At 49.8% G+C, this 15,949-nt stretch overlaps 1 protein-coding gene and 1 long non-coding RNA gene across 2 annotated transcripts in view; one reads left to right on the plus strand and one right to left on the minus strand.

Moving 5' to 3' along the window:
* Positions 1-15,949, minus strand: part of LOC103222800 (uncharacterized) — an 88,960-nt gene that overhangs the window by 45,512 nt on the left and 27,499 nt on the right. The gene's annotated exons all lie outside the window — the stretch shown is intronic.
* LOC103222806 (large ribosomal subunit protein uL11) lies at positions 3,306-3,947 on the plus strand. Its single transcript, XM_007974711.3, has one exon. The coding sequence runs from the start codon at positions 3,390-3,392 to the stop codon at positions 3,885-3,887; it is 498 nt and encodes a 165-aa protein (XP_007972902.2). The 5' UTR covers positions 3,306-3,389; the 3' UTR covers positions 3,888-3,947.

Genomic DNA, 15,949 nt, shown 5'->3' on the forward strand with positions numbered 1-15,949 from the left:
GTGCCACTGCATGCACTCCAGGCTGGGCAACAGAGTGAGACTCTATCTCCAAAAAAAAAAAATTAATAGATGGGAAGTAGAAGCGAACTTAGGCCTTCCCTAAAGGAGCTCGGCCAAGGAATACCTGAAATGTCTCTGCATCTCTTTAAGGTCTGATAAAGGAACCAGGAGCGAGCACTAATCACTTCCCTTTCCTGCCTCAGAGCTTTCATGTGTTTGCTGTTCCCCGCCTGAAATGCCAAGTACCAATGGTATTGATTGATTGATTGATAGAAATGGGGTCTCCCTATGTTGCCCAGGCTGGTCTCAAACTCCTGGCCTCAAGCTATTCTCTCGTCTCAGCCTCCCAAAGTGTTGGAATTATAGGCATGAACCACTGTCCCCAGCCCTGATGGTCTTTAAAACCTCTTTCCTCATCTTATTTGAGCTTCCTGCATCATGTGATCCCACACCCTTGGTTTCCCTGTACTTCCAGAGCTGCTCCTCGGTGGGTCCCGGGGACCCACCCCCTTCTCTGCCCAACTTGTACATGTCTGGGCTCAGGCCAAATACCCTTCCATTTGCAGTGGGCACTGCTACAGGAAATCTCATGCCCTTCTGGGCTTCACAAACCATCCACATGCTCTGCTGCCTGCCAGAGACATCCATCCCAGTCAGATAAGCCCTGACCTTTCCCAAAGCCCCAGCTGGACACAGGGAAGCATCTCAAATTTTCCGCGGGCCAAAACAGAGTGCTTTATTAGTGCCCTAACCTGCTCATCACATTCTTGTGATTCTCTGTGAACAGCCCCTCCATCCACCCAGCTGCTCAGGTGAAAATCTCAAATCCTCCTCCAGTCCTTCCTCCCCGAACCTCTCATGCAGCCCTCTGCCTTCCTAGGACGCTGAGCACCCCTCACTCCCAGCACCAGCTGGGGTGCTGTCTGAGTGGCTGCCTCCCACGTGGCATGAAGTGTGACCTCTCGCCCGGTGTGGTAGCTTACGCCTGTAGTCACAGCACTTTGGGAGGCTGAGGCGGGCAGATCGCTTGAGGCCAGGAGACTGGGACCAGCCTGGGCAATACGGTGAAACTAAAATACAACAATTAGCCAGGCATGGTAATGCATGCCTATCATCCCAGCTACCCTACCCAGGAGGCTGAGGCAGAGGTTGCAGTGAGCCAAGGTCACACCACTGCACTCCACCCTGGGCAACAGAGCGAGACTCTGTCACAAATTTAAAAAAAAAAAAAAAAAGAAGAAGAAGAAGGAGAAGGAGAGAAGAAGAAGGAGAAGAAGAAGTGTGACCTCTCTAAGGCAAAGAAATGTCCCACTCTGATTCACTTCCCTGTGCAAAACAGGACCTGCACCCCAAAGGCACTCACTCAGGGATGCTGCTGGGATGGGTGGATGCACAGTTAAGGTCTTCATGGTGGCTGGGGCTGACCCCATCCCCATCACTCTTCCCACATACACCTGCACACTCACTCACTCCCACACTCGCACCCACCACTGAAAGCCTGGCCCCTAATCTGATTTGCCTAACAAGGTCCCCGGATGAACATCACATGCTTCCTTACCTCTCCCCTGCTAGGGCCCCACCGTGTTCTGGGATGTACTCAGGGATCAGGAGAACAAAACCTCAGGAAGTGAAAGGACATTCCAGGGTGCAGGCCTCTGCATCCCCCTCCATGCCCTCACCCCTGCCTGACACACCCTCACCCCTATACCTGGCCAGCTCCTACTAACCCTTAAAGTCTCACCAAGTTCAGTGGTGGCAGCCACACCCTAAAGTGACTGACCCCCCAATGACCTATGCCCTTGCATGGTCTTCCTGACCTTGGGTACGAGCAAAACCGGTGACTGGCTTCTAACCCACAGAGCGTGGCAAAAGCAATGGGATGTCACTGTCTGGTGCATCACCTTCGCACACTAGAGAGAGAGGTTTCACCTGCAGGCGCTGCTGGAGGGAGATGCTGTGCTAAGAAAGGACCTTTGGAGGGCCCCTTAGGCAAGGAAGCAAAAAGCTGGGCCGTTGCCAAGCGGGTCCGAGGAAATGAATTCTGCCAATAACCTCAGCGGACCTGGAAATGGATTCTGCCCTGGTGGAGCCTCAGATGAGGATGCAGCCCAGCTGCTTAGCGTGAGATCCCAAGCACAGGACCCGCTAAAATGTGCCCAACTCCTAGCTTGCCAAAATTGGCTTAAAGGTGTGTGTTGTTTTAAGCTTTTAAGTTTTTAGTTATTGCCTATGAAAGTGTTAAAATATGAGACAATAACTTAGGTCCCCTCCCCATCACACACATTCTTCTTTCTGGCATTCATCACAGTTCTACTTATTGATTTAAAATCTCCCTCTTGGCTGGGCGCAGTGGCTCGGGAGTTCCAGACCAGCCTGACCAACATGGTGAAACCCCATCTCTACTAAAAAAACAAAAATTAGCTAGGCGTGGTGGTGCATACCTGTAATCCCAGCTACTCGGAAGGCTGAGGCAGGAGAATTGCTTGAACCCAGGAGGCAGAGATTGCAGTGAGCCGAGATTACACCATTGCACTCCAGCCTGAGTGACAAGAACAAAACTCTGTCTCAAAAAAAAAAAAAATTGTCTCTTGCCACTAGCATGAAGGTCCCATGAGAAGAAAAACGGGAACTCTTGCTCATAACAGTGCCCCAATGCCCAGCACGGTGTAGTTCTAGGGCAGTTGGTCAATGGTGGACGCTGCTGGTTGGAGGGCCCAGCTGGCCCTCCCAGCTGCCTTCTCCCTGGTCACGTTCCATTATAGAGAACAGAATAGTTTCTTGCCTTTCCAGAGCCCCTCTTAATGGGGATTGGCCAAGTGACATTGTCCTGCCCTGGGAGACATAAGTGGAAGTTGGCTGAAAGGTTTTTAGCTGTGGTGTGCTGGGGCGATTTGAACCAGGACGTGAGAGCTGACCGTCCAGTGTTCAGGAATTCTGCAAGTTGGTTGTTCAACACATTCAGTACTTAAAAATATTAAATAATATAACCTCCCAAATTAAAAAAATGCATTAGACCAGGTACAGTGGCCCATGTCTAACACGTTGGAAGGCTGAGGCAGGAAGATCACTTGAGCCCAGGAGTTCAAGATCAGCTTAGGCAAAAAAGGAAGACCCTGTCTCTACAAAGAATTTTAAAATTAGCTAGGCATGGTTGTGTGTGTGCAATCCTAGCCACTCAGGAGGCTGAGGTGGGAAGATCGCTTGAACCATCTGTGCAAGGCTCCAATGAGCTATGATAGTGCCACTGCACTCCAGCCTGGGTGACAGAGCCAGACATTGTCTCAGAAATAAACATTTTATGCTCTAGGCTTTCGGCTCGGAGGGGGCTAAGGTGCAACTCTCTTCGGTCGTCCCGAATCCGGGTTCATCGGACACCAGCCGCCTCCATCATGCCGCCGAAGTTCGACCCCAACGAGATCAAAGTCGTATACCTGAGGTGCACCGGAGGTGAAGTCGGCGCCACTTCTGCGCTGGCCCCCAAGATCGGCCCCTTGGGTCTGTCTCCGAAAAAGGTTGGTGATGACATTGCCAAGGCAACGGGTGACTGGAAGGGCCTGAGGATTACAGTGAAACTGACCATCCAGAACAGACAGGCCCAGATTGAGGTGGTGCCTTCTGCCTCTGCGCTGATCATCAAAGCCCTCAAGGAACCACCAAGAGACAGAAAGAAACAGAAAAACATTAAACACAGTGGGAATATCACTTTTGATGAGATCATCAACATTGTTCGACAGATGCGGCACCGATCCTTAGCCAGAGAACTCTCTGGAACCATTAAAGAGATCCTGGGGACTGCCCAGTCTGTGGGCTGTAATGTTGATGGCCGCCACCCTCATGACATCATAGATGACATCAACAGTGGTGCTGTGGAATGCCCAGCTAGTTAAGCACAAAGGAAAGCATTTCAATAAAGGATCATTTGACAAAAAAAAAAAAAAAGAAATAAACATTTTATATATTAATAAATGTATAATAAATGTATATTTACATATACATTTATGTATTATAATTATATATTTAGACATAAATATTTATTTATTTATTTATTTATTTTGAGATGGAGTTTCACCCTTGTTGCCTGGGCTGGAGTGCAATGATGCGATCTGGGCTCACCGCAACCTCCACCTCCTGGGTTTAAGTGATTTTCCTGCCTCAGTCTCCTGAGTAGCTGGGATTACAGTTATGCACCACCACACCTCGCTAATTTTGTATTTTTAGTAGAGATGGGGTTTCTCCATGCTGGTCAGGCTAGTCTCAAACTCCCGACCTCAGGTGATCTGCCCACCTCGGCCTCCCAAATTGCTGGGATTACAGGTGTAAGCCACCGTGCCCAGCCTATATTATATATTTATATATTATAATTACGTATATTAATTTTATATAATTATATATAAATATTAATATAAAACAAAGATAATAACTCATCAAAATGCATTATTGCCTGATTATTTTACTCTTACTAAGTTCTTGAAGATTTGCATCTCCCGCGTCAGTAGGTGGAAATCCTAAATCATGGTGTGCTGCTGACTTCTCTCCCCAACTCCGTAGTCAGCAATGTCATGGCGGTAGCTTGGAATCAGACATGTATAAAATCAGGAGAATTTATACATAACATGGCAACTGTTACAAATCAGGACTTTCCCTCTTCCTCCTCTCCCCCAACATACCAGCACACCCCTGATTTTGAGGGAAGTGTTTGCTCTCATGGAAAAGGAAAAGACACAGCGGAGGCTGCCTTTTTCTTTCTCAGCAGCAGGGATTATGATCACGAGCACGGGTGTGATATCTGCAGCTATATTGGCCACTGTGCAGCCATCTCAGACACTACAGGCAAGAGAATCAGAGGGATTCTGAACCTTGCACTACTGACCCAGTGAAACAACACCAGCCACCACTGACCCCCAGATCCTCTGTTGGGTAGAAAAAACAAATCCCTTTTTATCGAAGCCTCTGGTCATCAATTCTACACTTACTCACAGGATTCTATAACTGAAGCATGTAGAATTAGTATGTGTTGAATTAGTAAATGAATAAACTCGGCCTGATTCTTGAACACGTACTTGGAAACCTCTCACCACATTCCTGCTGAGACATCCAGGTCTATGTCTACTAGGAAGAAGCTAACTACCCAATGAACCAGTCCAGGCAGAGTCTGACAGCTCTGATTAGCGGAATGTTTTTCCTCTTATGAAACTGACTTTTTCTGTTTCTTTTTTTTCTTTTCTTTTCTTTCTTTTTTTTTTTTTTTTTTTTTTTTTTGAGACAAAGGCTCACTCTGTCACTCAGGCTGGAGAGCAGTGGTATGAATATGGCTCGCTGCAGCCTCCATCTCCCAGACTCAAACAATGTTCCTACCTTAGCCTCCGGAGTAGCTGGGACTACAAGTGCATGCCACCAAACCCGGCTAATTTTTTTGTTTTTAATTCTTTTGTAGAGACAGGGTCTTGCCATGTTGCCCAGGCTGGTCTCAAACTCCTGAGCTCAAGCAATCCCCCTGCCTCGGCCTCCCAAAGTGTTGGGATTACAGGTGTGAGCCACCATGCCCAGCTGAAACTGAAATTTTCTGATCTCTTGGGACCTCAAAAATAAGTCAAACCCTTCTTTTCCACCATAGCCCTTCTGATGTAAAGAGTTTTCATTCTCTGGAAAAACAAATCAGGGTTTATTGATCCAAGAGTTGGACCAACCCAGTTCGTGGAAACTCCTGACCTAGTTTGATACCGTGAAGGACTAGTTGCTGGAATGAGTGACCAACTGGAGACTTCTTCCCAGGCTTTTGCATTAATACATCTTTTGAGGAAAAAATATAATCGCGAACTATTTATATGCCAAAGAAAGCTTCATCTCCATGACACCTTTGATGCAGTCCTCTTCAAGGGAGTAAAGCTCGCCTCTGGCACCTGGGCACCTGGTGGAGATTCTGGGCCTGGTTTAGGATGTGCTGTCAGTTCGCCAGTGCAATCAGAGCTCACAAAGCTGCTGCGTGCTTTATCGATAACTAATCGATAATCACAGTTAATAATTGCATTAGTTATCGATAATGCACGCAGTAGCCTTTCGAGCTTTTATTGCCTCACCCCACCTAAGGGCTTAAAACAACTCACGTTTATTATCTGTGGGTCAGAAGCTTAACTGGGTGCCTGTGGCTTAAGGTTTCTCCCAAGGCTGCAATCAATCCGTGAGCTGGGGATGTGGTCCCATGAAAAGTCTGGACTCAGAGAAATGTTTCCAAGCTCACTCGCGTGGCTGTATGCAGGCCATATTTTCTCACCAGCTGCTGGTTCCATTGCTGGATTAGTCCATTCTCACAATTCTAGGAAGAAATAACTGAAACGAAGTCACTTCCAAGAGAAGAGGTTTTATTGGCTCCTAGCTCTGCAGTCTGTACAGGAAGCATAGCAGCATCTGCTTTTGGGGAGACCTTAGGAGGCTTCCAATCGTGGTGGTAGGTAAAGGGGGAGCAGGCACATCACAGGGTGAAAGCAGGAGCAGGAGGATGAGGGGAGAGGCACTGCACACTTTTAAATGACCAGATTTCATGAGAACTCACTCCTTATCAGGACAGTGCCCAGGGAGATCGTGCCAAACCATTCATGAGAAATCCACTCCCCGCATAAGCCAATCACCTTCACCAGAACTCCACCTGCAACACTGGGGATTGTATTTCAATATCAGATTTGAGTGGGAACACACATCCAAACTCTATCAGTTCCTTACTGCATGAACCCCACAGAGGGTAACTCACAAGAAGGCAGCCCACCTCCCCTCAGCACAAGCAGGTGGGGGAGCAAGAGAAAGCGCCTGAGATGGAAGCCACTGTCTTCTTATAACCCAGGACTGAAAGTGACATGCCGTCACTTTTGCTGTCTTCCATTCCTTAGAAGCAAGTCGGTAGGTCCAGCTCACACTCAAGGTCCAGCTCACCACACAAGGGCAAAAATACTGAGGAGTGGGGATTATCGCAGGGGCCACTTGCCACAGCTGCTGAAAACTAGTGTGTAAAAAAAAATGTTGGCTTAGGCCGGGCGCGGTGGCTCACGCCTGTAATCCCAGCACTTTGGGAGGCCGAGGCGGGCGGATCACAAGGTCAGGAGATCGAGACCACGGTGAAACCCCGTCTCTACTAAAAATACAAAAAATTAGCCGGGCGCGGTAGTGGGCGCCTGTAGTCCCAGCTACTCGGGAGGCTGAGGCAGGAGAATGGCGTGAACCCGGGAGGCGAAGCTTGCAGTGAGCCGAGGTCGCGCCACTGCACTCCAGCCTGAGGGACACAGCGAGACTCCGTCTCCAAAAAAAAAAAAAAAAAAAAAAAAATGTTGGCTTGACTTGGTGGCTCACGCCTGTAATCCCAGCACTTTGGGAGGCCAAGGCGGGCAGATCGTTTGAGCTCAGTTCAAGACCACCCTTGGCAACATGGTGAAATCCCATCTCTACAAAAAATACAAAAATCAGCCAGGCACTGTGGCAAGTGCCTGGGGTCCCAGCTACACAAGAGGCTGAGATGGGAGGATGGCTTGAGTCCCAGGAGGCAGAGGTTGCAGTGAGCTGACACTGGGTGACTGAGTTCCAGCCTGGGCTACAGAGCCAGACCCTGTCTCAAAAAGTAAAACTGAAAATAAAAAATAAAAAAAAATCAGCCGAGCTCAGTGGCTCATGCTTGTAATCCCAGCACTTTAGAAGACTGAGGCGGGTGGATCACGAGGTCAGGAGTTCAAGACCAGCCTGACCAACATGATGAAACCCCGTCTCTACTAAAAATATAAAAATTACCCTGATGTCATGGCGCATGCCTGTAATCCCAGCTACTCAGGAGGCTGAGGCAGGAGAATCGCCTGAACCCGGGCAGCAGAGGTTGCAGTGAGCCAAGATCACACCACTGCCCTCCAGCCTGGGTGACAGAGTGAGACTTTGTCCAAAAAAAAAAAAAAAAGAAGGCAGTTTCAGCCCTCAGACCCACTCCCCATCCTGTGATGTGCTGTCCTTATCCTGTGATGTGCTGAAGGGGGCCCTGGCGCCAGGTCACTGTGCTCTGCTGGGGCCTCTCAGACCATGGCCGTGCCAGGCTGAGTAGCCACTGGATGTTTCTGGTCAGGGCCACCCCACCCAGCAGAGTCAAAAGAGGACCATTTCCATGAGCTGAAGGGAGGTACCAGGGAGGGCAGAGGCTGGAGCTCCAGACTGGAGGCGAAGATGGCAAACCCGGGCATGAGGAGTGACGATGCAAAGCCAGCCGGGTGCAGAGCCGCTGCCACCCCACAGCTGCCGTCAACCTCCTTCCTGCCTTTTCTGCAGAGACCTGTCGACTGAGCGGACCAAATACACAACAGGGGTGCCGCGGCTGCCTGAACCGGTTCTCGGAAGTGGAACTGGTATAGGAAAGGTGAGGCTCATTTGTTCAAGTTTTGATACATATTTACCCAATTACTTTCCAAAGAATAGAACAGGTTATCCTCCCACCAGCAGTAAGAGTACAAATTCCTATTTTATTGCACCTTTCCCAACGTGGATGGTTCTTTTAAACAAACTTTACTAAATGGACAGGCAAAAGGTGGCATCAGGAACTGTTTTATTTCCCTTTGATTATTTGTCATCCTGGATATTTCCTCAAGGGCATTTTTTGCCAGCCATTTCCGTCCGTTTTTCTATTTTTCTGTTCTTTGAAAAGGTAAGTTTTTGAATAAGGTTTGAAGGAAGGCATAAACAGCAGTCACTACATTATCATTAGTATGATGTTGATGTCATAGAAAGGGGAAGGAGAGCACTGCAGAGACACCGTCCAGCCCAGCTTCATGGTCAGCACAGGGAAAGGGTCTGCATACATGGAGGAAAGAGAAGCAAGGTGGGATCTATTGAAATTTTAAAATACACAGCTTTGCAGATGCTGCTGCCTCCCAGAGTCCCCTGCCATCAGCCATGGTCAACCCCACCGTGTTCTTTGACATTGCCATTGGTGGTGAGCCCTTGGGCTAGTCTCCTTCCAGATTTTGCAGACAAAGTTCCAAAGATAGCAGAAAACTTTCATGCTCTGAACCCTGAAGAGAAAGAATTTGGCTATGAGGGTTCCTGCTTCCACAGAATTATTCCAGGGCTTGTTGCCCAGGTGGCGACTTCACAGGCCATAATGACACTGGCGGCAAGTCTGCAAGGAGAAATTTGATGACAAGGACTTCATCCTGATTCATCCGGGTCCTGGTGCCTTGCCCATGGCAAATGCTGGACCTAACACAAACGGGTCCCAGTATTTCACCAGTGAAGCTAGGACTGAGTGTCTGGGTGGCAAGCACGTGGTCTTTGGCAAGGTTCATGGACACAGTGGAAGCCACAGAGCGCCTGAGCCCAGGAATGGCAAAACCAGCAGCAGATCACCACTGCCGACTGTGGACAGCGCTGACGACTGGACTTGTGTTTTCTCTTAACCTCAGCCCACTCCTTCCCTAGCTCAGGAGCGCCCCCTCCACCCCATTGCTCACAGCGTCCCATCGTCTTTGTGCTCTCGCTGCAGTTCTTTGGGTTCCACAGTTTCCTTATTCCCCTCCGCATTTAGCTGGACTGCAGAGTTACGGTTATGAAATAACAAAATAAATAAATAAATGAAATAGACATACCCTAAAATCCGCCGATTCCACTTCCTGGTATTACCCCCAGCGAGGCACCCACGGAGACAGGATGCACGTGAGCATGCTCAGGAGAGCCCTGTGGATGCCAAGGGCCAACTGGAAACAGCACAGAGGGCAGCAAGAGGGAGATGTTCGCTGTGACATGCTGCACACGTGCTGGGAACCCCAGGCAGTTACAACAGCGGGCCGGTCCCCGTGTCTGGGGACGGGAAGAGCTGCACACTGCTGGGTGAGAAAGCAGGCTATGAACATTCCGTGGAATATGACACCACTGTGCAGACCACCCACAGCGCAGAATCCCACTTGCGGCGTGTGGCTGTCACCCACGGGACAAGGCACAGGAGCTGAGGACGGGGCAGGAGAGGGGCAGGATTGGAGGCCGTGATTCCAGAAGATCCTGCCTTCTCCATAACGTTTACATAAAAATAATTCACAATGACATAGTATTTACCCATTCCTTATAGAGCTAAGATGTTATTAAAACCTTTCTGGAAGATCAGGACTTTTTTTTTTTTTTTTTTTTTTTGAGACAGAGTCTCACTCTGTCGTCCAGGCTAGAGTGCAGTGGCCGGATCTCAGCTCACTGCAAGCTCCGCCTCCCGGGTTCACACCATTCTCCTGCCTCAGCGTCCCGAGTAGCTGGGACTACAGGCACCCACCACCTCGCCCGGCTAGTTTTTTTGTATTTTTTAGTAGAGACAGGGTTTCACCGTGTTAGCCAGGATGGTCTCGATCTCCTGACCTCATGATCTGCCTGTCTCGGCCTCCCAAAGTGCTGGGATTACAGGCCTGAGCCACCGCGCCCGGCCGATCAGGACATTTTGTACGGAGAGCCTGGGCTGGGGTCGTGGATGTGCTGCTGTTGACGCTGACACACCCGTTGCGCAAAGCAGAGTCTGCTCTGCCCTCCTGCCCAGTTGGGAAAGTCCTGGAATCAGCCCCGAACACAGGCTTCTTTGGCCACTTTTTTTGGACAGAAAAATGCAGATGGAAGTCAGTGAAAAGAACATCACCTTTGTTCTTATATTTGGAAGGAAAATAAACATCCAAGCCCAGCAACAGCCACAACCAAAACAAGTGTCCGGAGTGCCCAGCTTATTAACATTACAAAGCACTGAGGGGTGGGCTGCAGCCTGCAGAGACCAGCCTCCCCTCAGAGCAGGCTTCCCAGCCTGCAGACCCCCAGAGTATGAGCACAATGTCGGTGGTTATATGAGTCTTTTCCGAGAGAAGGGCTATCACTCTCTTCAGACGTTTCAGGGATCTTGAGTCCCAAAAGGTTAAGAATCAGTGTATGGGGCCCCATTAAATATCGTAGGCATGAAATAATACAAGATTGAGTTTTGTTAAATTTTCTTTTATTTTTTAGATACAGAGTCTCAATCTGTTGCCCAGGCTGGAGTGCAGCAATGCAGTTGTAACTCAGTGCAGCCTTGAACTCCTGGGCCCAAGTGATCCTCCCACCTCAGCATCCAGAGTGGCTGGGACCACAGGTATCCCTCACCACACCCAGCTAATTAGTTCATTTTTGTAGAGACAGGGTTTTAGTATGCTGCTCAGGCTGGTCTAAAACTCCTGGCCTCAAGAGATCCTCCTACCTTGGCCTCCCAAAGTGCTAGGATTACAGGTGTGAGTCACCACGCCCAGCCCACCACATCGAGTTTTTAATGTAAGCTGCACAAGAAATCAAGAAAATCTTAATGTTCACTCCAGAATTAAAAGGATCTTTTGCTTTTCACCTAGTTGGACGAGCAGTTGTCTACACTGAGAGCCCCTCACACAAGTTTCCTGACCGCCCTCACCCCTGGCAACCTTGGGTACCGACACTGAAACCCAGGACCTGCGCTTCAAACCGGGCAACGCTGAGGGCAGGTGAATTTCAACTCCTGTTCTGAATGTGCTGCAGCTGCCCTCTCAAACCCAGCTCTCTGCATACACAACCTCGGACACAGCAAATGCAGAGAGCTGACTTTCCCTGTTTATGGTTATTCTGTGTGTGGAACTGAGGCTTGGAATTGGAATCCCAAGGAGAGATGGTGCCCTGACTTCCTGCGTAATCTTTCCCACACCACGGGGCTCACCAGCCCTGGGCCATCAAGTGTGAACCCACTAAAGCCCCATCTGCTGCCCTGGCCCTTCTGACTACAGACCCATTCACTTTCCTAACAGACATGCCTGACCTCATTAGTCAACAATGGGAAGAAAGACATCTTAGTCCACTGCAAGCAATGCTCCTCGGTTTTGTGAAAATTCACCTTAATCTTTTGCTGTAACCCAGCTCATGACCAAGGCATCATTGCATAGATTTGAGGCACTAGAACCCAAACCTGAACTGCTGGAAATGCAGATGCCCAGGCAGACCTCCTGGTCAGGCCTCAAATCCCACCTTCCACACCTGTTCCTGGGAGAGGAAGTTTGTACCCACAGTCATCTGTCCCTCTGCCACTCCATTCAGATGTGTCCACGTCCCCATGGCCCCTCCATCCAAGAGAAAGCAACACACGTGTGTACCCAGGAAACATGTACAAAAGTGCCTTGCAGCCCTGTGGATTCTTACTGGCCAGATAGCCATGGACTGTGGAATGGAACATAAATACCGCACGATGCAGTTCTCCTTGGCAGCAACCATGAGCGAACAAATAACATAGACAATAAAATGAATAATTTCACAGGTACAATGAGGAGCAAACAAAACCAGGCACAAATGAGAACCTGTGTGATTCAATTCATAGAAAGTTCAAGAATACGCAAAACGAACCTGTTGTAACAGAAAGCAAAACAGTGTGATCTTCAGTGTGGGGTGGGTGGCACTGCCTTAAAGGGGCAAGGGGAGCCTAATGGGCATTGCAAATATTCTGTCCTGATCTGAGCAGTTTATGAACATAAACATTCACACAAATATCTGTGCATTTTAGCATGTGCACATTATTCTGCAGTACAATTATTCTTAATTTTTTAAAGCCCAGCATGAACCAACTGGTAGCCCAAGGGCAAGGAGCAGCCCCTGGGGCAGCCTCCTGAGCACAGGGTTGGAGAAAGAGGGGCGGGGAATGGACCTGGTGGAAAATAACCAGTGAGATGCTCAGAAAATGTGTACTGAGTGGGACAGCAATCATTTACACCTTAGTATGAATCAATATAGAAAAGTTTTTTCAAACAGGGAGACTGGAAGCTATTTGGAAATAGGAGGACACTTGGCTTTGGCAAACAGCAGAGCAAACTGAAGTAAGTTATTTGCCTTTCTGACCATTCTGCTGAAGATGCCCTGGCTTTAGTCCTTTTCCAGGGCTTGGCAGTTCACAATGTATTTCAAAAGCATTACCTCACTCGACTCGCATTGCACCCACTGAAACTTGGTAAGGAGTATATATCATCAGGGATCATTAGGAATAAAGAAACTGGAGCTCAAAAAAGAAAAGTTCCCGACAGTGACAGAAATTGAAAGTAGCAAGGCCAAAGTTCAGGGATGATTGTTTCCTCCACCAAAAACAAAAACAAAAACAAAAAAAACAGAAATTGGATTAGAAACTGGAGTTTCTTTGATCCCTAAGCACCGATGTTTATAACGTATTCCTATAAGTGGGACTCAATTTCTGTCTCAGGCACTCGCTCTTGGCTGGGAGTAGGGGGTGAAGCCGTTCATTTCTGTCGTGGTCTGTCCCACTCACACTGCTGGAGCTGACCAGGCCGGCCCTTCCCTCGTGGGATTTGAGTCTCACACACCCTGTGAGACAGACAGGCTGCTGCCCTGTGACAGATTAAGATCCAAGGCTTGGGATAGTTATGTGAGTCGCTCAAGGTCACCCAGCTAGAGGAGGTAAAGCCAGGCTAGGAAACTAGGTCTCAGCTGTGCCCAGCACATGCTGAGACTCGGGGAGTGAGGAGGCATCCACACTTCCGAGAAAGAGCAGAGCCCACAGTGGCATCACCCCACAGATACTGCTGGGAGCCCAGGGAAGGCAATGCTGAGGTCCCTCCCTGAGGGTGTGGGTGTCAGGCGGAGCCCACTGTTCACAGCTGCACAGACTGTGACAACAAACATTTGGTGAATTGAACTAAAAAGCTAGGTTCCCAATCATGGTCGCCCGGGCACACAGTAGTTGTTGAACACGGGTGGATGACACCTGCCGAGTGAGAGCAGAATGAACTTGTGTGCTGGAGATGGGAATGTGCTGGAAGGCTGGGCATGACTCTCACCATTTTCTTCACTGTCTGTTGCGTTTGCAGCCAAGTCCCCTGGAGCTCAGTCTGCGCTCTGCCCTCTGCCCTCTGCCCTCTGTCCCCACCCTCCTAGTGCAGCACTCCAGGATTCCCACTCAGCAGCGGGGCAGTGACCAGCTTTTACTCCCAGCCCAAAGATCTGCATGAGAACCAATGCACACCAGGTCTGTGCCGCCTCCCTGACCGAGTGGTCCCCAGGGCCTGGTTTCACCACCATCTCCACTTCCACCACAGACTTGCTCCCGTCCAGGGTTCCTCATCTCTCCAGTCTCCCAAGCTCAAACCCAGGGTGATCTCCCACTGGGTCCCTTCTGCCATCACCATGCCTGGAAATGTTTGCTAGTACCCACCCCACCCCCATGTCCACACTCAGTGCACAGGTCTTTATTTATATTTTGTTAGAAGTGACAATGTCACTATGGTTATGTATAAGATCATGTCCTTGTTTCTTCAGAGATGCAAGCTGAAGAAATTAATTTGGAGGGGTTCAAATAAAAATAGAGATAAATAACAAATATGTCAAAATGTTAACAGTGGTTGAATCCAGGGGCTGGGTGTAAGTGTGCTCATTGTACTGTTCTCTTATCTATGTACATGTGTGTGTGTGTGTGTGTGTGTATGTATATTTTTTTTTTCTTTCTTTAGAGAGGAGGTTTCACTCTGTTGCCCACGTTGGAGTGAGTGGCATGATGACAGCTCACTGCAACCTCAAACTCCTGGGCTCAGGTGATCCTCCCTCCTCAGCCTCCTGAGTAGCTGGCACTACAGGTGCTCGCCATCATGCTTGGGTAATTATTATTATTATTGTGTAGAGATGGTAGTCTCACTGTGTTGCCCAGGCTGGTCTCAAACTCCTGGTTTCAAGCCATCCTCCTGCTTTAGCCTCCCAAAATGCTGGGATTACAAATACAAGCCACCACCCTCAGCCCTGTTCTTTCTATATATCTCTATATTTAGAAAATGAACTTTTTCACAATAAAAAGGTTGGAGGTAAGTTGACCTGAATTGATTGGACCCATTTTCTCATCGATCCAATTGGGGCTGTGAGAGGGAGGGGCAGTGAATGGCCTCCCAAGGCTGTGTCTGGCCCAGTGCCTCTGGGGGAAACTGCCCCTGTGAGCCTGGGGCTGGGGGTTCCCAACAGGCGGAGTCCTAGACTCTGGAAGGCAATTGCCTTTGGCTTCAACAGTCCTGCAAGTCACAAGGCTTGTTGATCACTTTCTGAGAGCCAGCGAGGAAGAGGCACAGGGTCAGGTCTAAAGAGATCAGGTCAGCCTGCTCAAACCAGGTGGGGTCAGGAGGAGCCGGCAGGGATCCCGCTGCAGCTCCAGAAACGCAGTTCCCAGGCGGCAGTCAGCAGTTGGGCACAAGAGGATGTCCGAACAAGCCTCCAACCCAGAAAGTTACACCTCTTACTGCCGGAGTCCCACCCCTCAACACAGAGCCCACCTCTTCAGTTCTGTAGTGAGGGGTTCTGGGAACGCCTGTGACTGCCCGCCTTCCTCGGAGGTCTCAGAGGCCCCAGTAGCATCTTCTGATGGGAACAACCATGAGAGCAGGGTGTGGACGGAAATCCTCCAGCCCCAGCGAGATTCGCTCTCTGCCTCTTCACTCTGCGAAGGTCCCTTACCACAGCTAAAAGGCAATTCATGCCGTCCAAAGGTTCCCTTCCCTGCCGTTCCGCACGCCCTTCCCACTGTCCCCAAATGCTCGTGGCACGGCCTTGAGAGCAGCGCAGCGGGCAGGAAGCCCAGGCGCCCCGGAGAACCTGAAGGGCTGCAGGTCGGGGTGTCTGCGGCAGCGTCCGCACCCCTGCAGGGACCCAGCGGCTCGCTGAGCCTGGGGCTGGGCTCCGGGGCGCTCCAGCGCTGGGGGCAAGCGGCGCTCACACCCGTCTCCTCACTCGCCCCACCCGTGGCCTGGGTTTAAAATCCACGCACCGGTCTTTCCGCGGCCAAAGCGATGCTGCCGGGATTGGTGATGACCCCAACTGCCCCGACCCCTAGAAGTGCAAACCAAACAGGCTGACCCGTGACCAAAAGAGACCCGCGGAGCATCTGGGCTTCCAAGGTCCTCGGTACCGCCCGAGGCAGCGAAGGACACGCGGCTCC

Source organism: Chlorocebus sabaeus, chromosome 18 (assembly GCF_047675955.1).
Source record: "Chlorocebus sabaeus isolate Y175 chromosome 18, mChlSab1.0.hap1, whole genome shotgun sequence".
NCBI classification, from domain to species: domain Eukaryota; kingdom Metazoa; phylum Chordata; class Mammalia; order Primates; family Cercopithecidae; genus Chlorocebus; species Chlorocebus sabaeus.